At 44.2% G+C, this 26999-nt stretch overlaps 2 protein-coding genes across 3 annotated transcripts; both read right to left on the reverse strand.

Moving 5' to 3' along the window:
• Positions 1 to 550: 550 nt before the first annotated feature.
• zgc:175214 (uncharacterized protein LOC557610 homolog) lies at positions 551 to 6506 on the reverse strand. Of its 2 annotated transcripts, XM_045205212.1 has the most exons (7): positions 6333 to 6506; positions 5357 to 5768; positions 3742 to 3895; positions 2974 to 3016; positions 2682 to 2723; positions 2310 to 2392; positions 551 to 2108 (listed from the first exon to the last, which is right to left on the reverse strand). In XM_045205212.1, exons 2-7 carry the CDS (start codon positions 5379 to 5381, stop codon positions 1988 to 1990), a joined length of 468 nt encoding a protein of 155 aa, XP_045061147.1. In that variant the 5' UTR covers positions 5382 to 5768; positions 6333 to 6506; the 3' UTR covers positions 551 to 1987. The 2 variants fall into 2 exon arrangements, with proteins under 2 accessions (XP_045061147.1, XP_041694820.1); XM_041838886.2 differs by having other exon boundaries at positions 3742 to 3899; positions 5357 to 6503.
• A 12354-nt stretch (positions 6507 to 18860) lies between these two features.
• On the reverse strand, positions 18861 to 20158 carry LOC121532530 (calcium homeostasis modulator protein 1). Its single transcript, XM_041838337.2, has 2 exons — positions 19607 to 20158; positions 18861 to 19388 (listed from the first exon to the last, which is right to left on the reverse strand). The coding sequence occupies exons 1-2, from the start codon at positions 20156 to 20158 to the stop codon at positions 18861 to 18863; spliced, it is 1080 nt and encodes a 359-aa protein (XP_041694271.2).
• Between the last annotated feature and the right edge of the window lie 6841 nt (positions 20159 to 26999).

The raw sequence follows: 26999 nt of genomic DNA on the forward strand, positions 1-26999 counted from the left end.
TGACTTGCCTGAGTGGCGCAGTGGTCTAAGGCACTGCACGCGTGCTAACTGTGCCACTAGAGATCCTGGTTCGAATCCAGGCTCTGTCGCAGCCGGCCGCGACCAGGGAGACTCATGGGCGCGCACAATTGGCCCAGCGTCGTCCAGGGTAGGGGAGGGAATGGCCGGCAGGGATGTAGCTCAGTTGATAGAGCATGGCGTTTGCAACGCCAGGGTTGCGGGTTCGATTCCCACGGGGGGCCAGTATAAAAAAAGATGTATTCACTAACTGTAAGTCGCTCTGGATAAGAGCGTCTGCTAAATGACTAAAATGTAATGTAAATGAAATGTGGGAGGTCATTCTACCTGGTCGTTTCAACCCATTTTTGTATAAATAGCACAATTTAAACTGACTGGATTTATTAGTTAAAAAAAATGGTGTATGTATGGGTGAAAAATCATGCTGACCTGACTGAATAGAATGACTATCATTTTGTAATAAATAAAAAAGTTACAAAATAACCTTGTATACCATCTACTAATATTTAATTTACAGAAGATGCACCACAGCGAGGATACATTATATTTTATTTAAAAGCAACAAACGATACAAAATTACAAGATGGGGGTCACAACGTTACGTACATACAGGCAAGACTAGCTGTCTATCAGTCTTCGGGGATATGGACCTGGTTTGTGTCTGAAATGGCACCCTATTCCCTATATAGTACACTACTTTTGAACAGGGCCTGCATAGGGCTCTGGTCAAAGGTAATACACTGTTTGGGAATAAGGTGCCATTTAAAACACATTCCTGGATATATAGTTCTGTACATCAGAGTGCTGCTGTGTTGTTGGTATTGGACTGGTCTTGTGGTTCCAGCCCAACTACATCGCAGTCGCTTGCAAGATCTCATTGGCTGCGTTCAAGACCGACTACATTGCAGTCGCCTGCCAGATCTCCACGCCTGTATAAGTGTTTTAACATGTCAGCTAACCGCATATGATAAAGCAATCCGATGCCCGACTGCGCAGTCGATGACGTGGCATAGCACCATCGGTTGCTGCGTGCGGCGCGACTGCAATATAGTCGGCCTGGAACGTGACCAATGTTTTGACTACCTAAGTACAGTGTTACCTAGGTTGGAGTTGGCAGTATTGGACATGTTCTATGTGTGGCACATGGTTTTGAATGGCATGTTTGTGCTGGCTTGTATTGTAACACCCCTGAGGTATGAGAGGTATCCATTTACATCAATCCTGATTCTTGACCAATGACCTTCTCAGAATGCCTGACGTGTCGTTTGTGTTTGGCTGTTTCTGGCAGTGTTGTACCAGGCATCGTCCAATGACTGGGAGGACTCTGTATTCTAAAGTGGCTCCCATTCTTATGTCACTTTCCTCACTGGAGATAATATTAGTACATTTCTGACCTGCAAAATGAATATTCAGGTCAGGAGTGACCGTATAGCCTTTTCCCATTCTCACTGATCTAAAGGGGGAGGATAGACAGGCGCTTTATAAAGCTCCACTGCTAAGCTAGGAGGGCCCAATCCCAAACTGACCTGTTGCGCCCTATCCCCTACCCTATCCTTCATTTCTTGCAGGAAGCCCCATTGGTATGCTAGTAGGGCCACATTCCAAACCCCAAATCCTGATCCCTTGTACCCCATCCCTCAGGGTTAGGGTTATCCTTTCGTTTTTAGGTTCCATTGGTAAACTTAGTAGGGCCAGATCTTGAAACACTCCCTTGCGCCCTATCCCTCAGTCATCGCTGACTTTCTTGATGATCTGAAAGGCCTGGACGGGTGTAATCAACATCCATATACAGCACCCAAACCCCAGCCATATTGATTAATGCTCATTCAAAGACTAACACCAAGGAAGCCACTTTAAGAATATAATCAACCCTGTGTGATGTCCATAAAATGACCATGTCAATAAGATGACTATCAATTCCGTTGTGTGTAAATGTGTGTATGGCGGTCCTGGTGGGCCCTGGGGTCCTTCACACCTCCTCTGGGTCCTGGGGCCCCTCAGTTCCCTGTGTGGGGTCTGGGTGGAGCCTGAGGATGGGCTTGTTACACATGGGGCACACGCTACGGATCTCCAGCCACTTCAGCAGGCACCTGGATGGGACACATAAGAGACTGAGATTTCTTCAAATCTAATAATTGATCTGACAAGGATGTTAACTTCAAGGAAGGGAGGATGGAACCAGAAGGATTTATGTATCATGTTAGTATCAGCTGCCGCTTGAACATTATGACCAAAGATGCGTTGACGTTTCGTAAGCTCTGTCTATAAGGAAAGCAGGATGGTTAACTCACTTCTTGTGAAATGCGTGCGAACACGGACACACAGCTAGCTCATCTCTGGTCCGAAACTCTTCCAAACATACTGCACACGTTTGCTGTAAGGGCAAGAAGAAGGTGTATTAGTGTGTGTGTGTAAGAGCAAGAAGAAGAATGTGTGTGTGTGTATGGGCAAGAAGAAGAATGCATGTTAGTATGTGACTATCATCTGAGTTCACATTCAAACACTCAACACCAGGTTAAATCAAAGGCATTGCATAGCCACGGGGGTTTCCCCAAGTAGCTAACACGAGCCACACAGAAATGGTTCAGAAAATGGTACATTCTTTTCCAAACAGAATCTATCTGCATTGAAATAAAAACATCAGAGAGAATGACATGACTTACTCCTAGAAGGCTCAGCTTCTTGCCTGCCCCTTTAAGAACCACCTATTGAAAATGAAGAAGGAAAAAAGCAGTTGTTTGTACATGTGTTACAGTGAGCTATAAGCTACTTGACACACACAGGTATTGGTACAAATCCAGGTCTAGGGTTGATGTAATGAAGGTTAACTATAAAGAGTAGTGGGTGTTGTGTTTCACACACGCTGACAACAACAGACAGTGTGAAATACTCTGGTAGTATTTTAACCCTGGACAGACCCCAGAGCTACATGTACTGCTGTAGTGATAGGCCTACCTCATTGTAGCTGAACTGCTCCCTCGTCCCTTGCTGTTTCAACCTACAAACAGACAAATACAAAATGGCCGTGTTTAAAGATTAAGTCTGGGATCTAAAGCACTTATGAATTTGAAACATTGTACGAATTGGAATTCATAACATTTCTTATTTGGGGGTGTAACGTACACGAAATGGATGACGTAGTACACAAAACTACTGGCTGGAATTATACAAAACCTCTGTAGCATCACTTTAAAATGCAGGGAATTCCAATGGCCTATCTTATACAGTGCCCTCAAAGAATTCACACCCCTTGACCTAGACAGGCACTGTATGTCTGGCTTGGTATTTACTGCTTACATTGCATGGTGCTTTGTTAAAATGTAGAATATAACAACTGATGCATTAACAGTATAATATACCAATATAATGTAATATATATGTATATAATATCATAGGCCTATAATATGTAATGAAATAAAGGCTCTTGAAGCATAATAAGTAAAGCCTCCATGTGGATAAGTCTACATGTTAATATCCTGATTGCAATGGCAACCGGCCAGCGGCCATCTTTGTTTGGGTCCTTCCCACTACGGTTTCCAATTGCTGGCACAGCCACAAAGTCAAAATTCACTACATCATAGTTCACGAGCACAAAAATTAGCTTTTTGGTCTTAATTTAAGGTTAGGGTTAGGCACAAGGTTAGGTTTAAATTCAGTTGTTAAATTGTAGAAATAGGCAGGGTTTATCACTGTGCTGTTCCAGCTAGTGATGACCCTACATACCTGAAGAGGTAGCAGCAGAAGATGAGGCTGAGCATGAAGACGAACAGGCCGATGCCCAACACTATGACGTAGACATTGAGTGGCAGGCGGTAGGTGGTATCCATCTTGCTAAGTCCACAGTACTTCTCAGAGCGCTGGAGACCTAAACCACAGGCTACCTGGGAAGAAGAAGAATATTTCCACACAGCTTGTTGTCATGAAAGAAGTTGTCAAAACAAAACAGTAGAGGGACTTGAATGAAAACATGTCATAGCTTACCTCTCTTATAATATAATGAGAGTTATAAATAGTAAGATGTTTAACCCTCTCAAAACAGAGGATCCGGGGACATATCCCCACATGCAAACGGCTCACAGCTTCTTGTTTACACACCTTTTAAAACAGAGAGAGAGGGACACTAAAATAGAACACTGATTCTCTCACTGATTCACTTCTCATGGAGGTGTTATAACTGGAGACAAATTTATATATGGAAATATATATTTCAATCTAAATATAGGGCTCTTGTTATAACTGCATTGCTAACTATATGGTATTCCTCCCTTAGATAAATCACCATTATATCCATTATATAACACAAGAGCCACAAACATGTGTTTTATTATCTAGGGCTGCATGTTAGAAAGCCTAGTATTGACAATTCAAACGACAAGGTAAATATTCGGCGAGGAGGGAGGGGGAAGTGACTGCCTGGTATTTGGCTCACATCCCACCCATACTGCTTTGTATTGCTCTGCTCTGACTGGAGCCGAGGCACATAATTGGCAGCAAACTAAACCAACATGGAGTACGGTGGCTCCACTTCCGCCGGTACGCCATCTGTTCCACAGACTCCCCTTCACAGACTAGGTGGCTGGCTGGCCTGTGTGGGTTGTGTGTGTGTGTCATGGGTGGGGGTTGGTTGGGGCTTTAGCTAGCCATTTCATGAACAGACACACGACACTCTAGGGACTGAGGCACCATTTGGCAAGACAATGGTAACCAGGAAGCACCACTTCCACCCATATGCCCCATGTGTTCTGTTCTTATTAATTTGCCTCACCACGGATGAGATGCCCCCTTACCCCCGCTCTTTGCCAGTCTGTTTTAACGGCCATGGCCGTGTCACTTCATTTAGAGTGATTGAATGGGTACAGCTTGAGCACCGTGGGGGGTATGGGGTTATTCATTTGACATTGGGGTAAAGGGGAGGGAGGGGGGAATGGGCATGGGGGGGGCCTTCGAATTGAAACATGGTTACCGGTACATAGACAGTTTATTTTCTCAGATGTAGAATGGACCATATGCAGAGACCGGCTAGGTATTGAATAGTTACACCACTTTTAGTAGTACTGTTAGTTACAGTTACATGATGGTTGCTATGTAGCCTATATACAACTAACTAAACATGACCCTGGAAAATCTTGAGTGCTGTTTCACCATTTCGACAAACCCAACTGAACCCACATGCAATTTCGTCATTTCTAATTTCTCAAGCATATCAATTACAGAAACCCTGTTAGCAGTAAGTAAAGAGTTGAAGGGAGAGGGGAGAGTTATAGGGGGAACACACAGGCTGTGTAAACTACAGACTGCATTACATTGACTTGGCAGAAGGTTGAGGAAAAACACTTACCGTTACACCATTGGAATGGTTGCATGAAATCGGACTCCCAGGACTGCAGCAGTAAATCCAGGCCCTGTCAGGAGAAGGCTGGACCTGGGTGAGGGCCAAACTACCAGGTTACCCCGACGCTCGGAGCCTGGAAGCCCAAAATCAGTCTCTAAACTTGGGCTAAAAGAAGACAAACGAGCCGGTGGGGTGGTTGGAGGTTATCGTCCAAAAACAAAACCATAAAGATTCCGAGAAGAAGATTCTGCAAATTCTGGATGTGCGGTTTTGTCCACTCAGCAGTCCATGTGCGACATTCCCAAATCTGGATTAGCTCCCGAGGGTTAGGATTGTGAGATTTGGGATTTGGAGTGCTGCAGTCCTCATGTGTGCTTCTTCTCCTCTCTCAACATTGACGATGACGTCCAAGTGATGACTGTCAGAGAGAGACGAAGAAATCAGTTTAGTCACATGGCTCTTACCTCATGTGAATGTCCATTGTTGAAGTGGTGAAATCTGCTCTCAACACTGAGCAAAACAACACACATTTCCTTTCCTCACAATCAAAACAACTTGTATTCAGGATAAAAACAGCCACATAACAGTTGCCATCCGATAAACAAAAACCTATCCAGTTCATCACAGAGACAGAAAACCATTCCAAACGACAGTCCCTGCTCTTATTCCAGTGAGGGAGGTATTAGTCCCTGCTTTGTCCCCCTCCAAAGCCTTCTGAACAGATGGATTTTCACAAGCCTTATCCCCTCTGTCTGCCCTCTCTTCTCCTCTACTCCTTCAGTGCTCTGATCTACTAGGGGGGTAGAGCGTACTCTTCACAGCAGCAAAAACATGATTCTCCCAAAACAAACAAAGAACAGTCTTTTAGCTGCGATATTTTGCTAGTGTGTGTGTGTGTGTTTAGGAGGGGGAAGTTCCTACTCTCCCTCAAACCATCTGCTGCTTCGATTGAGAAAAATTAGAGACAAAGACAGTCTCCCACCTCCAGCTGGCCTGATCATGGTGGCAAGGTTCCCTCTCCGTCTCAATCCATAATGGTGGTCTAGAAATCTGCCTCGATCCTCCTCTGCTGCTTCTGCTATTGCTGCTGCTGTTCCTATATTTCTGCCTCTCTCGCTCTCTGGTTTGTAAACAGAGCTCTGGCTGCTGGTCATGTGACCAGTCCTTTGCCTCGCAACTCTGGTTTCCCTCCTCCCCCTCCCTCTCCTCTGGGCCCTCCCCTTCTCCCTCCGTCCTCCAATCCCTGTCTCTCTCCCTCTCTCACTGGGAGAGATTAAAGCAGGCATAGGCAGGAGGGGAGGCAGGGGGGCCAGACGTTGACGAATGAGACGGCTGGATACAGTGTGTGTGTGTGTGTGTGTGTGTGTGTGTGTGTGTGTGTGTGTGTGTGTGTGTGTGTGTGTGTGTGTGTGTGTGTGTGTGTGTGTGTGTGTGTGTGTGTGTGAGTGTGAGTGTGAGTGTGTGAGTGTATGTGTGTATGTATGTGTTTCTCCCTCTGTGTGTGTTGGAGTCTTGCAGGAAAGACGGGGAGGGCCCGGTCAGTGACAGGTGCACTGCTGCTGTCCAGACAACCAAAACAATGCCAGGCAGGGTGAGGGGAAGGCCAGCAGCCAGCCCTTTTAGTCATAACAACAAAACTATCACTGGGCTACAAAACCAACATGGCTGTCACAGCCAAAGAATATAGGGGGATTGGGAAGCTAGCTCCGTCAGTCGAAGCTCTGGTTATTTTCCAGTTTTGTTTATCTTGATCTATATATAAACGTGTTGCTATCATGTTGGTAGAGAGACAGAGCATGGTTGGAGAGAGAGAGAGAGAGAGAGAGAGAGAGAGAGAGAGAGAGAGAGAGAGAGACAGAAGATAAAAAGAGAAAGAGAAAGAGAAAGAGAGATCAAGAAAGACAGCAGAGAGAAAGAAAAACAAATACTAGAGAGGGAAAGATGGCCAGAGACATCGATTCATCCACCCCCACACCGTCAGTCCTGCCAGACCAACAGGCCAACAGGCCTCAGAGACAACAGCTGCAGGATTTGGGTTGTAGGGTAGGAAGCTAGGAGGGAGGAGATGTGCTTTCCTGGCTCCCTGGTTCCCTGGGCCATGTTCATTAGGCACCAAATGGAAGAAAACAGATTAAAACAGCCCTTATGGAAAAAACACATACGAAAACCAAAAATACGTTTTCATGTTATCATGTGATCTTATGTGAAGTTAATGTGATAATGTGACAACATGAAACTACACGTGAAAACGTGATCAAGTGAAGTGTTCCAAAAACACATGAAATCATGTGTTTTTTCTGTAATCTTTTTTAAAATAAAAAAGAGCAAGCAATGCAGATGTAGAAGCATGATGGCTCGGAAAAAAACTCCCTAGAAAGGTAGGAACCTAGGACGAAACCTAGAGGGGTGACCACTCCTCTTCTGGCTGTGCCAGGTGGAGATTATAAGAGTACATGGCCATTATGGCCAGATCGTTCTTAAAGATGTTCAAACGTTCATAGATGATCAGCAGCGTCAAATAATAATCACAGTGGTTATTGAAGGTGCAACAGGTCAACACCTCAGGAGTAAATGTATATTCAGAGGTCGAGACAGCAGGTGTGGTAGAGGAGAGCAGAGAAGAGAGAAGAAAAGAGAGAGAGAGAGAGAGAGAAGAGAGAGAGAGAGAGAGAGAGAGAGAGAGAGAGAGAGAGAGTCGAAACAGCAGGTCTGGGATAAGGTAGCACGTCCGGTGAACAGGTCAGGGTTCCATAGCTGCAGAAAAGCAGAAACTGGATCAGCATCCTGAAAGAGGGCTCGAGAGGCACCTATGCCCTCAAAGACCTGGCAGCATGGTTGCAGGTGAAGGCGAGGGTGAAGAGCATCGCTCACCAGGCCTCAATCACAGCCACAGCCTCTGGGGTAAGGAAGGAGTTTGAACGCTACCATGTACTTAAATAGTGTAGGCGGGGAGGGACCCAGAAGGGAGGAACCCAGGAAGACCTCTCTCAAGAGCAAGAACATCAAATTCCAGCCCTACTGCCCCTATTGCAATTGTAAGGGGCACTTTCTGGGCTCATACCCCAAGGTACAAAAGCTCACTCGACCCGAATTGAAGGCCTGGATAACTTCAGGTGAGCGATGCTACAAGTGTGCCCGTTGCCATAAAGCGGAGACCTGCACATTGAGGAAACCCTGCAATCGATGTAAGGAAATCCATCTCACAGTATTGCATGATGTAATTCCCCAAGCACCGAAGGAACAGAGTATGCTCATGGTAGGAGCCACCTACCTCGACCAGCCTAATCGATCTCCAAGGGTCATGTTTAAGGTGGTAAAGGTCACTCTGCAAAGCGAAGGGAGGAGCAAGGATACATTCGCCGTTCTAGATGATGGGTCTGAAAGAACAATCATCCTCCCAGCTGCCGCCCGGCTGCTTCACCTGAAGGGGACCCCTGAGACCCTTAACCTCACAACGGTGCGACATTATGTTATCCAAGTGAAAGGCTCTGCCATGACCTTCTGCGTTTCACCTTCAGGACAGAGGGACGTGGCCTACAACATCACTAATGCCTTCATGGCAGATGGCCTGAATCTCGCAGAGCACTCCTGCCCGGTGAGTGTTCTACAGAAGCAATATCTTCATCTCAGAGGACTGCCTCTTCCCAACATGGCCAGGGTTGCGCCACTCATCCTGATAGGGTTAGACCACCCACACCTCGTCACCCCGACCGAGCCTATACGAGCTGGACCAGAAGGAGGGCCCGTTGCTGTCCATACATCCTTGGGTTAGGCTGTGCAGGGTCCAGACCATCTACTTCTCTCGACCCAAGCTGTACAGTCACAGCAAGTCCTCTTTACCAGAAGCAGTCCAGCTCCATCTCCCTGTCCAGCCACTGACCTCCTTCGGAATGTGGAGATGCTCTGGAAGATGGACACCTTCTCCAACCGGAAGCTAAAGGAGGTCACCTGCTCAAAACATGACTCCTATGCATTAGACCTTGTGGAGAAGCATACCACCACCACTGAAATGGATGGCGTTCAGACGTGCGCAACCCCACTGCTACAGGTGCCCAACCATTCTACTCTGGCAACCACAACAAGGGCTGTACTCCCACTACTCTGCGGAACGTAGCGGCGACTGGTGAAGAATCCTGAGCTTGCTGAAGTTCATAACCGAGAGATTCATAACCTTGTGAAGGCAGGATATGTCACCAAAGTGACAGCTCATGAAGAGGGAAACCCACTCAGCGATTCCTGGTATCTCCCTCACCATGTTATCCAGCAACACAGTGGGAAGTACTGAATTGTCTTCAACTGTTCATTCCAAGCCGCTGGTCAAAGCCTGAATGACTGTCTGCTCCCCAGACCAACCTTAGGTCCTTCCTTGCTCGGTGTCCTTCTCCGGTTCCAGCAGCACTCAAGAGCCATCAGTGGAGACATCAAAGCCATGTTTCATCAGATTCGTCTTCTGCCTTCTGGCACCACACTGCTCCAGAACAAGACGCAGAGCCCACAATCTATGAATGGCAAGTACTCCCATTTGGCACCACATGCTGTGCCATATACCCTCTGCAGAGACACGCCCGGGAGCACCCAGACAGTGACCAAGAAGTCTGGGATTCAGTGGAGAATGCCTTCTATGTGGATAACTGCTTACAGAGCGTCCCACCCACTGCTGAAGTGAAAGCACTCCTCGACAAAGTCCGGAATCTCCTGTCCAAAGGTGGAGAGGTCAAAGTGGGGAAAACAGAGAGGTTATCCAGCACCTCCCGCCACAAGCCAGGTCAAGTAGCAGTGAACTATGGCTGTCGCAGTCTGGCGCTAACCCACAAGAGTTCACTCTAGGACTGAGATGGATCTACATACTGGATACCCTTGGGTGCAAGCACCGCTCTGCCCTGAATACCGAAACCCCCACTCTGCGCACCATCTATCGGACCCTAGCCAGTCAATACGATCCCCTCGGGTATATCCTGCCATACACAACCCGGGCCAAAGTCTTAGTCTAGGACCTGTGGCAGACCAAGAGGGACTGGATTGAACCAGTATGAAAACGTATGCACTCACTAACTGTAAGTCGCTCTGGATAAGAGTGTCTGCTAAATTACTAAAATGTAAAATGTAACCAATCCACCCAGCTGACCTAGTGGAAAGATGGATCTGTTGGGAAACAGAGTTGTCGAAGCTCTCTAATGTCCAGATGTTAAGGTGTTATGTGCCACTTCATGTGTTCTGTGACGCTTCAGAGTGGGCTTATGGAGTGGTTTCCTATCTCTGAGTGGAGGATGAGGCAGGCCACACCCATGTCTCCTTTGTCATGGCCAGGTCCAGGATCGCACCCAAGAAGCAGTTGTCAATGCCTAGGCTGGAACTCATCGCTGCCCTTTCCGGAGCCCAGTTGGCCTCCACCTTGCGAGCCGAGTTCACTTTGCCAATCCAAAGGGTCATCTACTGGAGTAATTCGACCACTGTACTGACCTGGCTCAAGTCGGAGGCCTGCAGGTATAAGGTGTTTGTCGGAACTCACATTGCGGAAATCCAAGACCTAACAGAAGTCAATGACTGGAGGTATGTTGACAGCTTAAACAATCCTGCTGATGACATCACTCGTGGTAAAACTCTTAAGGAACTGGCTCAATCCCATCGCTGGAGCTTGTCCCAACCAGAGAATGAGTGGCCGACAGCCCCCGTGCCGGCGGTCCCTCCGCAACCAACTGAAGCTCATGAGTTAAGGAAGTCCACCCAATGCTACAACATCTCTACGGAGCCAACAACAGCTCTCCCTGACCCAGCCCAATCTCAAACACTGCAGGATCTGCTCACCACCACCAACTATACCTCAGATGGGGTAGCTTCCATACCCACCTCCCTCGCTGCAGAGACACTCCTCCTACAGCATGCACAGGCAGTCAGCTTCCCTGAGGAGCTAAAAGCTATGAAAGACAGTAAGGAAGTGGCTAAGGACAGCTGTCTTCTCTCTCTTGCCCCAGAGTACGACCAAATACTCTGAGTGATCAGAGTCGGAGGGAGGCTGCGCCAAGCAGAAGTCTTGGATCCCGATGCTATCCATCCAATTATCCTTGACTCCAGACACCCTCTCACCAGCCTTCTCATCAAGAGTTATGATGAGAGGCTTCTCCACCCAGGGCCAGAGAGAGTCTATGGGGAGATGAGGTGGAAGTACTGGATACTTGGAGGAGCCATTCTCAAGCACCAATACACCTGCATGGAATGTCAGTGATGGCGGATTTGCCCCCTGCTCGCTTGCGCCTCCTCAAACCCCCCTTCTGGTCAACAGGAGTAGATTGCTTTGGGCCCTTTACGATCAAGCTAGGTTGTTGAGTGGAGAAGCGCTGGGGCATTCTGTTCAAGTGCTTGACAACTAGATGTGTCCACCTGGACCTACTGGAGAGTTTGGACACTGAAGCCTTCCTCATGGCCTTTATGGCGGTTTATCTCCCGATGGGTGAAACCCTACAAGATCCTGGCTGACAGGGGCACAAACATCAAGGCAGGAGAAGCCAGATTGGAGGAAGCCTTCCAAGCAATGGAACCAACCCTCCAGGATCAACTGATGGACCAACAAATCTCCTTCAAATTCAATCCTCCAGGAGCTCCTCATTTTGGAGGAACATGGAAGCGAGAGATCAAATCTGTGAAGACGGCCTTACAAGTCGTTCTGGGGGACCAAACTGTCAATGAAACTGTCTTGCTTTCACGAGTGTCAGTGTAATGCGGTGGATCGAAGTCAGGCGCAGGACACAGAACTCAATGAAAACGTACTTTACTAACAAGTAAAGAAACAAATACAAAATACCTCCACACAGGGAGGAGTAAACCCGCTCACCAAATGACACACGAAACAAATAACAAACACGCACAAAACACAATGGGAGCCACCGGGTTAAATAGGGAAGGAGTAATTGCCTGATGGGAAACAGGTGTGAGACAATCAGACAACAACAGGTAGAACATAGAAACATAGAACATAGATCGGCAGCAGCTAGTACTCCGGTGACGACGAACGCCGAAGCCTGCCAGAGCAAGGAGGAGGGGCAGCCTCGGCAGAATCTGTGACACTTGCGGACTGTCCTGATAGAGATGGAAGGGATACTGAACTCCAAACCCTTGGGATATCTCTCTACAGACATTGCTGACCCAGATCCAGTCACACCGAATCTGCTCTTGATGGGGCACCGAGACGCATCACTTCCTCAAGCCATGTATGCTGATACCAACCTCGTTGGCAGATGCCGGTGGTGGCACAGCCAGGTCTTAGCTGACCATTTCTGGGCCTGATTCATTCGGGATTACCTACAGCACAGAGGGAAATGGTGGAGTGAAAAGGCCAGCCTGGACACTGGCCAAGTAGTAATGATAGTGGACCCTCAACTGCCTCAAGCCTCCTGGCGGATGGGCCATATCACCGAAACCATGCCTGGGACCAACAGTCGTGTTAGATCAGTGGAGATCCAGGTAAAGAACCAGACATATATCCGGCCAGTTGCCCAACTAATTCCTCTCCCTGAGATGACAGAGGATGGGGAGCGATGAGCCTTTTGAGGAATGTGGAATTTAACACATTTCCGGGGTGGCTGTAGAAAAGGCCCATGGAATTGGTGGAATCGCCCTTTAATTCATGGCCACTTGCGCAGCTGGGCCAGAGCGCTTTAATTAGGTCAGGTGGAAATATCCGACAGATCTCAACTCATTAAAAGGAGGAAATCGCCACTGCCCGACCTCGCTGCTTTCTCTCCCCCAACTCCGTCTAATCGAGACATTCTGTGTGTCCACAAATCAACGTAAGTCCACCAAATCTGTTATCTTTCATCTGAACTATCTGTTGCGATTGGGAGAGCGGGCCATCAGTTATTGTTTATAGTTATTATCACGGAGCGCGGCTTGGAGCGCCTATTGTGTTATGTCAATGGACAATGATCATGGCCCTACAGATCATCACAGGCCAATTATGCCATTGATATATGGTTAAAATGTAACGAAATGACATGTACATATGAAGACAAACCTGGAAGGATGAAATATGAAACTTAATCATTGGGTTCTTGGTCACCTCCCTGACCAAGGCCCTTCTCCCTCGATTGCTCAGTTTGGCCGGGCGGCCAGCTCTAGGAAGAGTCTTGGTGGTTCCAAACTTCTTCCATTTAAGAATGATGGAGACCACTGTGTTCTTTGGGAACTTAAGTGCTGCAGAAATGTTTTGGTACCCTTCCCCAGATCTGTGCCTCGACACAATCCTGTCTCGGAGCTCTACGGACAATTCCTTCGACTTCATGGCTTTTGCTCTGACATGCACTGTCAACTGTGGGACCTTATATAGACAGGTGTGCGCCTTTCCAAATCATGTTCAATCAATTTAATTTACAACAGGTGGATTCCAATCAAGTTGTAGAAACATCAAGGATGATCAATGGAAACAGGATGCACCTGAGCTCAATTTCGAGTCTCATAGCGTAGGGTCTGAATACATGTAGATAAGATATTTCTGTTCTTTATTTTTTATAAATTAGCAAGAATTTCTGGGGACCTGTTTTTGATTTGTCATTGTGGGGTATTGTGTGTAGATTGCTGAGGAAAATGTTTTATTTGGTCAATTTTGGAATGGGGTTGTCACATGGCAGGGTGTGGAGGGGGTCAAGGGGTCTGAATGCTTTCCGAAGGCACTGTATGTAAATACCTGATGACACAAGGAGAGTAATTTGTTTCCATGTTGGAGGAAAGGATGGAGGAAAGGACGGGAGGAATCGAGGAACTCCAATTGAGAGAGGGCCTGAGTGTTCTTCGCTGCTATAACATAGCAAAAAAAAATAAAAAATAAAAATATATGAAACGTAATTATTATTTGCTAAATTGATAAATCCTGATATCAAACTGATTAAGATTATAGATAGAATAATTGATAACTGATCGATTTATTTGCATGATCATTCTCATGATTATGATGAATGGTTATGATCCTAAATGACTCAATCATGCTTCATATTGAATTTCTATTGAACTGAATGACTGAATTACCTCATGTTAATAATGAGAATGATTGTTATGATTTGACTTTTGTGATTATGAATTTGCTTGGATACATGTTATTCTGTTTCCTTTGTTATGCAGCACAGACAAACTACCCAGTAAATATACCACCTTGTGGTTAAAGGAATTACTGCCTCAGTCTCCTCCATTTCTCTCAGTCACCTGACCCGTGACCACCTGTTCACCTTCACTATTGTCAGTCATCCTACCTGGCCTGCTACCCACACAGATTCCAATAATCTTTCAGATACCGTAAGGGGTCGGGGGACACTGTGGCCCCGTCCAACAATACCCTGCTCTCCCATAGCATACCAGGGAGGGAGTGACTCCCTGGACCTGTCTAATGACAAACTGTTGTTTTCGTACTAATGAAAATGACCAGTGTGTGGGAGGATACCCGGTTCCCAGATATGCTTTATAGCCAAGTCCTATGGTCATACCAGTTGGCTATACAACATAAACTGATTTGGGACCAGCTGCTATGAGGAGGAAGTGGAGGCTTCTGTGGGATCCAGGGGATTCATTACATTCTCATCGTCCTATAATTATGACATCATCATTATCCAGAGCACAGCTGTATCGTCTGTCGGTCCAAAATGAATCTCTGCTCCCAGAACCAGATCAGCTACTCTGTTCAAGCTTCAACGAGAGCATAGTGCAAAACAAGATGAAGATGTTCAGTCGATATGGATGTTTTTGATTTATGAGGATGTGCTAGGTTCCATTAACATCCTGGTATCTGGTGTCCTGTGATTTAAAAATGAGCAGGGTGTTGACCATTATTTTATTTCTCAATGGTGTTGACAAGCAGTTTGGGGGGTTGGATATGGTATTTGTAGTTTTTATACCCTCTAGTGGTATGCTATGGGAGAGCAGTGTTACATCAAACCGTCAACAACTCACTGATACATGAGGATAAATGTAATCTATCGCCATGCATATGTAATGAAATAAATAAATGGCGTTTTAAGAAATGTTATTTTAAAAGCTTTATGACAGATAAAGGCTACCTGACTGATTGAAAAGCACTTTACCTGAAAGCTTGGGGAAAGGAAGGAGAGAGAGAGAGAGAGAGAGAGAGAGAGAGAGAGAGAGAGAGAGAGAGAGAGAGAGAGAGAGAGAGAGAGAGAGAGAGAGAGAGAGAGAGAGAGAGAGAGAGAGAGAGAGAGAGAGAGAGAGAGAGAGAGAGAGAGAGAGAGAGAGAGAGAGAGAGAGATGCAAATGCTGACCTTGTTTCTATCCCATCATGTAAATTGTTATGGCTGTGTGTGTGTGTCCAGTTTGCATACAATGACTGGACAGAGTGAGATGGAACATCTGGTCACCATGACTCATGAGGACACTTGTCATGGTTGAGAGAAGGCTTGGACTTCTGATTAGTGTTAAATAATTTATTCACATCTGTAAATACCATATGCAATTACATACAGTATACTGATGTTTTAGTATCTGGGTCACAGTTGACAGATGTTCTTCCTTTGTAAATTCTGTTTGACATTTATAGAAATGTGACACTCAATCAATAAGAGTTAATTTTGAGTGTGTCAGAGAACATTCCAGAACAACAATGTAACACTATCGGTCAGCATTAGAGTATAAAAGGAAGTTTAATCATTGATTGTTTGCAGGATGCCACTAATACAAACAGTACTACTCACGGTAGCCTTTAAACCAGCATTCAGGGCATTCTGATTCTACAATGGTTTAGCAAAGAAACAACAATGCTTCTGAGGAAGACAAAAGTTGATTCCGCAAGTATGAGGCACACCCAGCAGCATAATTCTGACTCGAAGGTTCATTCGTTTTGAAATTACAATATCTTTGTTGTGGAACCTCTCTGAGCCAAGTTGATCACACCAATAGTGCATGACCATTTCCAGATAGGAAAACTAAATAAAATCTTACAAACACATCTTTTTTGGGGGGGTTGACCTCAGAATTATGCTTTTTATGTAATCTACGATGAGTAAAAAGTAATGAATTTAGGGTGCCAAAGTAACGAGAGGCCAAAGGAAACATTTCATCAAGATTCTACAAGGAGCCATTTGATGTTTGGTTTAATTTAAAAACATATTTTTTAAAGTCTACACATAGCAGTAATAACAACAGACAGACACACTGTACATCATCATAACATTTCTGAGACATTATGTACAAAAACTCAAGTAAGGTTCCGCCATTGGGTACTCTAACAAAAAATACAGTCGTGGTCAACAGTTTTGAGAATTACACAAATATTAATTTTCACAAAGTCTGCTGCCTAAGTTTTTATGATGGCAATTTGCATATACTCCAGAATGTTATGAAGAGTGATCAGATGAATTGCAATTAATTGCAAAGTCCCTCTTTGCCATGAAAATGAACTTAATCCTCCGTACTTTCAGGCTCTGATCAGTCCCTACACCCAAACGAGGGCATTGCGTTCATCCACCTCTGGCCTGCTGGCTCCCCTACCTCTGCTGAAGCACAGTTCCCGCTCAGCCCAGTCAAAACTGTTCGCTGTTCTGGCACCCCAATGGTGGAACAAGCTCCCTCACGACGCCAGGACAGCGGAGTCACTCACCACCTTCCGGAGACATTTGAAACCCCACCTCTTTAAGGAACACCTGGGATAGGATAAAGTAATCATTCTACCCCCCTTACCCCACCCCACCCCCCCAAAACAAAAAACAAAAAATAACTAAAAAATACACAAAAAAATATAAAAGATAAAAAATAAAAATATATTGGTAAAGTGGTTATCCCACTGGCTATAAGGTGAATGCACCAATTTGTAAGTCGCTCTGGATAAAAGCGTCTGCTAAATGACGTAAATGTAAATGTAAAAGTAAAAACATTTCCACTGCATTTCAGCCTTGCCACAAAGGATCAGCTGACATCATGTCAGTGATTCTCTCGTTAACACAGGTGAGAGTGTTGACGAGGACAAGGCTGGAGATACTTTGTCATGCTGATTGAGTTAGAATAACAGACTGGAAGCTTTAGAATGAGGGTGGTGCTTAAAATCATTGTTCTTCTTCTGTTAACCATGGTTACCTGCAAGGAAACACGTGCCATCATCATTGCTTTGCACAAAAAGGGCTTCACAGGCAAGGATATTGCTGCTAGTAAGATTGCACCTAAATCAACCATTTATCTGATCATCAAGAACTTCAAGGAGAGAAGTTCAATTGTTGTGAAGAAGGCTTCAGGGCGCCCGAGAAAGTCCAGCAAGCGCCAGGACCATCTCCTAAAGTTGATTCAGCTGCGGGATCGGGGCACCACCAGTGCAGAGCTTGCTCAGGAATGGCAGCAGGCAGGTGTGAGTGCATCTGCACGCACAGTGAGGCGAAGACTTTTGGAGAATGGCCTGGTGTCAAGAAGGACAGCGAGGAAGCCACTTCTCTCCAGGAAAAACATCAGGGACAGACTGATATTTTGCAAAAGGTACAGGGATTGGACTGCTGAGGACTGGGGTAAAGTCATTTTCTCTGATGAATCCCCTTTCTGATTGTTTGGGGCATCCGGAAAAAAGCTTGTCCGGAGAAGACAAGGTGAGCACTACCATCAGTCCTGTGTCATGCCAACAGTAAAGCATCCTGAGACCATTCATGTGTGGGGTTGCTTCTCAGCCAAGGGAGTGGGCTCACTCACAATTTTGCCTAAGAACACAGCCATGAATAAAGAATGGTACCAACACATCCTCCGAGAGCAACTTCTCCCAACCATCCAAGAACAATTTGGTGACGAACAATGCCTTTTCCAGCATGATGGAGCACCTTGCCATAAGGCAAACGTGATAAATAAATGGCTCGGGGAACAAAACATCGACATTTTGGGTCCATGGCCAGGAAACTCCCCAGACCTTAATCCCATTGAGAACTTGTGGTCAATCCTCAAGACGGGTGGACAAACAAAACCCCACAAATTCTGACAAACTCCAAGCATTGATTATGCAAGAATGGGCTGCCATCAGTCAGGATGTGGCCCAGAAGTTAATTGACAGCATGCCAGGGCGGATTGCAGAGGTCTTGAAAAAGAAGGGTCAACACTTCAAATATTGACTCTTTGCATAAACTTAATGTAATTGTCAATAAAAACCTTTGACACTTATGGAATGCTTGTAATTATACTTCAGTATACCATAGTAACATCTGACAAAAATATCTAAAAACACTGAAGCAGCAAACTTTGTGAAGACCAATACTTGTGGCATTCTCAAAACTTTTGACCACGACGGTACAGTTAACAATCCTGAAACCAAGGAACAACAAAAGTGCCAATGTGGGAGTGTTTGATGTTGGAGGCCAGAAAACATTTCCAAGTAAGCCCATCCATCAAAATATACATTATTATAAATGATCACACCACAAAAAGACCTTCACTTATATCTTTAAACCACAGCCTAAATCTAAAAGGACAATCAGTCTTATCAGTCTAAATAGTCAATCAGTGCTTAATATCCATGCCACGGTGAATGGTGCTTTTTCCTCTTTTTAAATGTTCAAACCTTGCTGTAGTATACTGCCCATTCCCTCTTAGGCAAGTCGTGAGCGTGACCGTTGGCATATCCATTTGGCCCTCCGCTGACTCCATGGTCCTCTCCATTTGGTATGAGCCCTTCATGGGATTCTCCATCCGGCTGTTCCTTCCTCAGTGCCAGAGGCGGCTTACACGTGTGCCAATTCCACAGAACTTTATTCATATCGTCCTGGTCACGGATCCCTAGAAGCTTGTCCTCGTCGCTCTTCTTCTTGTCATCATCATCATCATCGCTATCGTCTTTGCTTGACCGGTGCTTGTGGAAGCTGCGCATCTCGCCACTGATGCTCTCGAAGTACTGCTGGATGCAGACCTTGGCGAAGGTCTTGGCGTGCTCTTTGCATGTCTCGTCGAAGAGCTTGCGTTCGACGTCGACGTAATGAGACCAGTATTTGGTTTTGAGGAAGGCAGCTTGGGTGAAGCAGGGTCGGATGGCTCGTATCATGAAGGCTGCAAAGGTCATCATCAGCAGGAATACCCAGCCAAATGCCTACAGAGAAACACATGATGATAATACATAAACAAAGACCTTGCTTTACCACTACAACAAACTTACTTTGAACCAATGGCCCGGTTCACACTTAGGTTGGACAACTGATGTACAATGGATTTAACACAACAGCTGTCATACAACAGATATTTTTAAAAGAGTTTGTCTGCACCTAAATGTGAACTAGGTGAATATGGTAACTATCAAGGACAACTTACCTGGGATATACACTTGATGTATCTCGATGCAGCTTCTCTCGATATCACCTCGGGCTGATCGAAGATATTCTTGCACGGAATCTTCGCTAACAATTTAACAATCTCCACTTCCGTCATTCCCTCAATGAGGGTAGAATTCCCAAACTGACGAATGTCCAAGTTCACGCTGAATGCACACAAGAAGCTCTTGCCATCCATAAGAGTCACAGATATCCACACCATGGGCGCGATCAAGGACCGCTGCGTGATCGAAACGAACATGTAACGAAGGATTGTCGGATCCTTCACCCTCTTCCCTGTCGGTCTTTTCCACTCCTCAGCTAACATCGAAACATTGTTATTCAACACAAACCCTAGTAGGAAGAACCATATAGGTGGGATAACCAGTAGTCCAATCCCATAAGCGTAGTTGTACTCCGGGATACAAGGGCAGCTAATCTCGAAGGCTGAGTAGAGCTGGGCGCTGGCTAGGGCCATGATACCACAGATGCCGTTCATAAAGGACTCCTGGTTGGATTGGAGGAACTGGAACATCATACGGAACTTATCCATCTTGAATGATCTGGTGGTAGTGCCTCTTTAAATGTACTGAGATCTGTAGAAAACGTAGAGGCAGTTGTTAGAATTCAACTCAATAATGTGATGGGGCCCAAAATGTGAAAGGCACTCGGTCATATGATGTGGGAGAAATCTTGTAGCCCTGTGTCCGTGTAAATTTGCAACTCATACAACGTAGACAAAGAAGTAAATGAAGATGTTGTTTACAAGCAGTACTGACTGAACAATTGAATCAATCTCGCATTGCTTTATAATGAAACATCAATGGTTTGAGTGTCTGAAGACCTCACAAATCAATCAAGAATTACTTGACATTTTTATTGAACAACTGGTAAATCAATGTTCAGTTTCTTTCCAGCAAGCAATCAATTATTTGAGTGTCTGAAAAAGACAACAAAATAGACAGTGAGAAATCAAGAATCTCAGTAACTGAAAAAAGGCCAACTTACGTCACAATAGGCTTTTCTCCTCTTCCAAGTATGCAGGTGATGAAATAATCTCAAACAATGATAAGGCAACAAATGGATGATGATGTATATTTCCTCAACTTCTCTTGATACACTCCAGCTTTGCCAAACCTCTTGGTATACTAACTCTGCTCTTTCTAGTATGCCATCTTTGATTAAATCAAGTTCAAGTTCAATGATCTCAAATGATAAGGCTGAAAATGTATGGCAAATAATTATCCAGGTACTTTTGGAATAATGTTGATTCTGATGCTCACTCAACCCTTCTAGAACAGTCTATGGGGATGTAGAACAGTAGAAAGCAAAGGCAAGATCACATCATCTGTCACCAGCTAGGCCCCTCCCTGCAAAGGAACCTGCACTCCTTTCTCTGTTGTACTGATGTAACAGGTTTCCCATCTCCCTCTCTCCATTGTCCCAAGAGCAAACATGTTACAGTCCCTAGAAAATACTTGGGCTAATGCTTTGCAGACTTTAGTCTGCCATAAGACAGTAATGATTCATGACTTTCAAGAAGAGGTGAGAACCATCTCAAGCTAGAGCAACTAATATTTATTGTCTTTTTATTCTACTATATGTCGGTCTGTGAAATGCATTTTTTTTTTGTCTACCTTTATATGCCTATTTATAATCATATAAAGAAGAGGTTTGATAAGTCTATTTGCAGTTGTCTGGACAGGATGAAGTGGCTTTCTGTCTCTTACCAGAGTGACACAGCTGAAATTCCCACAGCTGAGATGCAAAAATAGTTTCAGCCCATTCAAATGATCTGTGTTCTTCGCTCTGAAATATTTGTTCACAGATTAATGAATCACTGTTTCCACTTGAGAATCACAGTGGTGTGACTGGCATCTCTGTATTTAACAATATTATTTATAGACCAAATACATTACTTTATAATTAATTATACCTATAAACATACAATATACTGCTGTCATATTATATACCCTTAGTCACACGTGACTTTTACCATATATTACATAACATTTAGCCATCCTCTGGCCTGCCTTCTTGTGTTGAGTCTTACCTATACAATAGTAATGGGCTTTATGTGGCATCCAACTGCACATAGGAGAATGAGGCAGAGCCGGACAAACCAGTTAAAACTAGCTAATACCAGTTCATACCCCACAGGACCATATAAAAGCCTGTGTTTAGTCCCTTATTGTGGGACTTGTAATTCTCCATACATTGTTAGCTTTTGTTTGAATAGCATTGTTATTGTGTGTGTATGATCAAAAACATGGAGTATTCTATGATTCCACTCATGGCATCACATAATGATACTGTATATTACTATTATCTGGTGTTGTCCTGCTATCCAGTAGCTTTAGATGTATATCAGTTGTAGTATCTTTCTGTACAGACGGCAAAGGAATTTACTCAAACAAAGTTCAGTTTACTCTGGATTTACTCTGACAGCCACAGAAGAGAAGGATGTAGCAGACTTGAGAACTTTGGAAGACAACTGTCTTCTCCCCGGCTTTTTAAATGATTGTTGATCAACAATTTCAGAGACAATTAACATATCGCACAGTAGACTTAGTTGAGCATGAATTAATATAGTTCAATGAATAATTATTTATGCTTGTGCAATGAAAAAACATGGGTTGCATCAACCCAGTTCTGTTTTCACGCTTTTATTTTAACTCTGTATTGCTTAATTTATAAGCCCCCTGAAATAATTTGCTAAATCATCTAATGCGTATCAAATGCTCATAGAATAAAATCAAAAACATGGAAGAAAGGAACATATAGAAGCATTTTCAGAAGCTAAGCAAGAATGTATGAGCTTTTGAATGAATAAAATCTAAAGTCAAAATCCATTTTTGAGTCATCCATTGACTAACCAAAGAGATTATAAATGTAGTCTTGGTTTTATCTGAAACAGTATGTTTTACCACCAACTAAGTGTGTGTTTTACTTTTTTTTAATGAATAGTTATTTATTGATAAGATTTCCCATTAGACATTTTTATTTATTTTCAGATTGTTTCAAAATTGCTTTATTGGCATGACAAACATTGAGCTAATATTGCCAAAGCATCACTACAACTGCATTGAGTCATATACATAGTAATAAATAAAGATACACTAGCAGCAAATAACAATAAAAAGGACAATAGGCTAAACATGTTAACAATAACATGCTACCACCATTACATCTCACTCAGAATAGCTACCGTGACGATAAGGCAGGAAGAACATTCTGTTTTAGAATACTGTAGTGCAGATGGTATAGCCCCGTGTTCTACTGTGCACGTTCTGTATGCATGATAGCCGCTCATTGGTTAGTGGGCGTGCCATGTTGACGTTAGCCAGTATTCCCACAGCTAGAAGGTTTGCTCGTATGCTCATCGCACGGACATGGACATCGATCTGTGCCCGAGCAAGAGTGCCTAGACATATACTGGTGATAACACAGGCTAAGAACAAATCTACTGGATGCCAGTATCGTCATGTGAATTCCCATCATCATCATCATCATCATCATACCTGTATCATCTGCAGTGATTGACTTGGGCAGGAGCTCACTGGAGTGGAGTACCGGCACCTCAAATGTTCTACTGCTTGAGCTTCTGTTCCTACCGTATTCTACTTGAGATACGTCTGTAGTTGGCTCTGCTTCTTCATGTACATGAAGCTCAAGGTCAAAAGTACATACAGTGGGGGAAAAAGTATTTAGTTAGCCACCAATTGTGCAAGTTCTCCCACTTAAAAATATGAGAGAGGCCTGTAATTTTCATCATAGGTACACGTCAACTATGACAGACAAATTGAGAAAAAATAATCCAGAAAATCACATTGTAGGATTTTTTATGAATTTATTTGCAAATTATGGTGGAAAATAAGTATTTGGTCACCTACAAACAAGCAAGATTTCTGGCTCTCACAGACCTGTAACTTCTTCTTTAAGAGGCTCCTCTGTCCTCCACTCGTTACCTGTATTAATGGCACCTGTTTGAACTTGTTATCAGTATAAAAGACACCTGTCCACAACCTCAAACAGTCACACTCCAAACTCCACTATGGCCAAGACCAAAGAGCTGTCAAAGGACACCAGAAACAAAATTGTAGACATGCACCAGGCTGGGAAGACTGAATCTGCAATAGGTAAGCAGCTTGGTTTGAAGAAATCAACTGTGGGAGCAATTATTAGGAAATGGAAGACATACAAGACCACTGATAATCTCCCTCGATCTGGGGCTCCACGCAAGATCTCACCCCGTGGGGTCAAAATGATCACAAGAACGGTGAGCAAAAATCAACGGTCACGCTCACGACTTGCCTTACAGTGTGTGAAAACCTTGTGAAGACTTACAGAAAACGTTTGACCGGTGTCATTGCCAACAAAGGGTATATAACAAAGTATTGAGAAACTTTTGTTATTGACCAAATACTTATTTTCCACCATAATTTCCAAATAAATTCATAAAAAATCCTCATTTTGTCTGTCATAGTTGACGTGTACCTATGATGAGAATTACAGGCCTCTCTCATCTTTTTAAGTGGGAGAACTTGCACAATTGGTGGCTGACTAAATACTTTTTTCCCCCACTGTATAAAGGGAATGGTCTGTGAGGTGGTAGAGAAATAAGTGTAGCCGATCCTACACCACCCCAGGTTTATACAAGAGCTTGGGTTGAGTGGAAAAATAAAGTCAACAAAGTTGCACGTTTTATTAGTTTCTCCTTCACCATTAGTCAAAACCTCAGACTATCTTTTATGCCTGGTCAAAGAGCACAAGGATCACACAGGAAACACTGTGAAATATACAAACTAACAAAAACAGATTTTGGTTGGTTCAGGGTCTAGGGAATCACTACCTAAACATTAATTCAACTTAAAGTCAAGATACATCAAATACATTCTCTCAACTTAGTCAGTCAAACACTAACAACAAGCCACATGGCAACTTCCCGCTTACCTACACCTTTCCCCCAGGCGGCCATACCTCAAAGAAAAAAAGAGACCCTATTTAAAGAAACAGTCAGCCACTGATATTACAGGATCAATGATTAAATTAGCAAGGCAGAAGCATGCATGATAAGCAATGGAGGCTCATTGTCACACCTGTGACAAGTTCAACCATACTACCTTACAGTGAGTGTCAAGTCAAAGTCTTCAGATTTTGCTGCCTTAAAATAAAAATAAAAATGGATTACATTGGATTTTTTTCCTACCGATGTACACAACCCACTCCACATTTCCAAAGTGAAAGAACAATTATAGAACATTTTCAAAAAACATTGGGGGGAGGGAGTACTCCATTTAACGCAAACTCATTATTTATCTATTTAGTTTTCTCCCCTTTTGTGCATATTCACATACTTTACCGTCAACGGGTAATACAGTGAGGGAAAAAAGTATTTGATCCCCTGCTGATTTTGTACGTTTGCCCACTGACAAAGACATGATCAGTCTATAATTTTAATGGTAGGGTTATTTGAACAGTGAGAGACAGAATAACAACAAAAAAATCCAGAAAAACACATGTCAAAAATGTTATAAATTGATTTGCATTTTAATGAGGGAAATAAGTATTTGACCCCTCTGCAAAACATGACTTAGTACTTGGTGGCAAAACCCTTGTTGGCAATCACAGAGGTCAGACGTTTCTTGTAGTTGGCCACCAGGTTTGCACACATCTCAGGTGGGATTTTGTCCCACTCCTCCTTGCAGATCTTCTCCAAGTCATTAAGGTTTCGAGCCTGACGTTTGGCAACTCGAACCTTCAGCTCCCTCCACAGATTTTCTATGGGATTAAGGTCTGGAGACTGGCTAGGCCACTCCAGGACCTTAATGTGCTTCTTCTTGAGCCACTCCTTTGTTGCCTTGGCTGTGTGTTTTGGGTCATTGTCATGCTGGAATACCCATCCACGACCCATTTTCAATGCCCTGGCTGAGGGAAGGAGGTTCTCACCCAAGATTTGACGGTACATGGCCCCGTCCATCGTCCCTTTGATGCGGTGAAGTTGTCCTGTCCCCTTAGCAGAAAAACACCCCCAAAGCATAATGTTTCCACCTCCATGTTTGACGGTGGGGATGGTGTTCTTGGGGTCATAGGCAGCATTCCTCCTCCTCCAAACACGGCGAGTTGAGTTGATGCCAAAGAGCTCGATTTTGGTCTCATCTGACCACAACTCTTTCACCAAGTTCTCCTCTGAATCATTCAGATGTTTACTGGCAAACTTCCGACGGGCCTGTATATGTGCTTTCTTGAGCAGGGGGACCTTGCGGGCGCTGCAGGATTTTAGTCCTTCACGGCGTAGTGTGTTACCAATTGTTTTCTTGGTGACTATGGTCCCAGCTGCCTTGAGATCATTGACAAGATCCTCCCATGCAGTTCTGGGCTGATTCCTCACCGTTCTCATGATCATTGCAACTCCACGAGGTGAGATCTTGCATGGAGCCCCAGGCCGAGGGAGATTGACAGTTATTTTGTGTTTCTTCCATTTGCGAATAATCGCACCAACTGTTGTCACCTTCTCACCAAGCTCCTTGGTGATGGTCTTGTAGCCCATTCCAGCCTTGTGTAGGTCTACAATCTTGTCCCTGACATCCTTGGAGAGCTCTTTGGTCTTGGCCATGGTGGAGAGTTTGGAATCTGATTGATTGATTGCTTCTGTGGACAGGTGTCTTTCATACAGGTAACACGCTGAGATTAGGAGCACTCCCTTTAAGAGTGTGCTCCTAATCTCAGCTCGTTACCTGTATAAAAGACACCAGGGAGCCAGAAATCTTTCTGATTGAGAGGGGGTCAAATACTTATTTCCCCTCATTAAAATGCAAATCAATTTATAACATTTTTGACATGCGTTTTTCTGGATTTTTGTTGTTGTTATTCTGTCTCTCACTGTTCAAATAAACCTACTATTAAAATTATAGACTGATCATTTCTTTGTCAGTGGGCAAACGTACAAAATCAGCAGGGGATCAAATACTTTTTTCCCTCACTGTATATGTATATCAAAATAATGTTGACACTAGCATATAAAAGCGCGCTGATGTCATTGACATTGAGATAATGAGTCAGATCTGCCTCTGTGTGCCATTGTATTTTCAAGTTTTGTGGTGGCAGCTTCATGTTATGTGTATGCTTGTCACCGGCAGGGACTGAGGAGTATGTCAGGATCAAAAGAAATATGAAAGAAGCAAAGCCCAGGTAAAAAGTTAGAGGAAAACACACCTCAGTCTTCTTAAAAACCCTGGGATAGAGTTGTATTTTTCAGTGGGATAATTACACAATCTTCTATGCAAAAGACACACCAGAATGGCTTTTCCAAGAGGTGTTGAGTGTTCCTGAGTGGTCCAGCCTCAGTCCTGACTTACATTTCAGAGACAAGGTATGAATATTGCTGTCCATCA

This window comes from Coregonus clupeaformis, chromosome 20 (genome assembly GCF_020615455.1).
Source record: "Coregonus clupeaformis isolate EN_2021a chromosome 20, ASM2061545v1, whole genome shotgun sequence".
Lineage (NCBI taxonomy): Eukaryota > Metazoa > Chordata > Actinopteri > Salmoniformes > Salmonidae > Coregonus > Coregonus clupeaformis.

Bases quoted from the DNA above. Each gene is read 5' to 3' on its own strand.
- zgc:175214 (XM_045205212.1), bottom strand. From the start codon at position 5,381: ATGCAACCATTCCAATGGTGTAACG. The intron at 3,896-5,356 runs GTAAGTGTTTTT...CTTCCCAGGTAG, and splicing joins ACCATTCCAATGGTGTAACG to CCTGTGGTTTAGGTCTCCAG. The intron at 3,017-3,741 runs GTATGTAGGGTC...GTCTGTTTGTAG, and splicing joins TTCTGCTGCTACCTCTTCAG to GTTGAAACAGCAAGGGACGA.
- LOC121532530 (XM_041838337.2), bottom strand. From the start codon at position 20,158: ATGGATAAGTTCCGTATGATGTTCCAGTTCCTCCAATCCAACCAGGAG. The intron at 19,389-19,606 runs GTAAGTTGTCCT...GTTTCTCTGTAG, and splicing joins ACATCAAGTGTATATCCCAG to GCATTTGGCTGGGTATTCCT.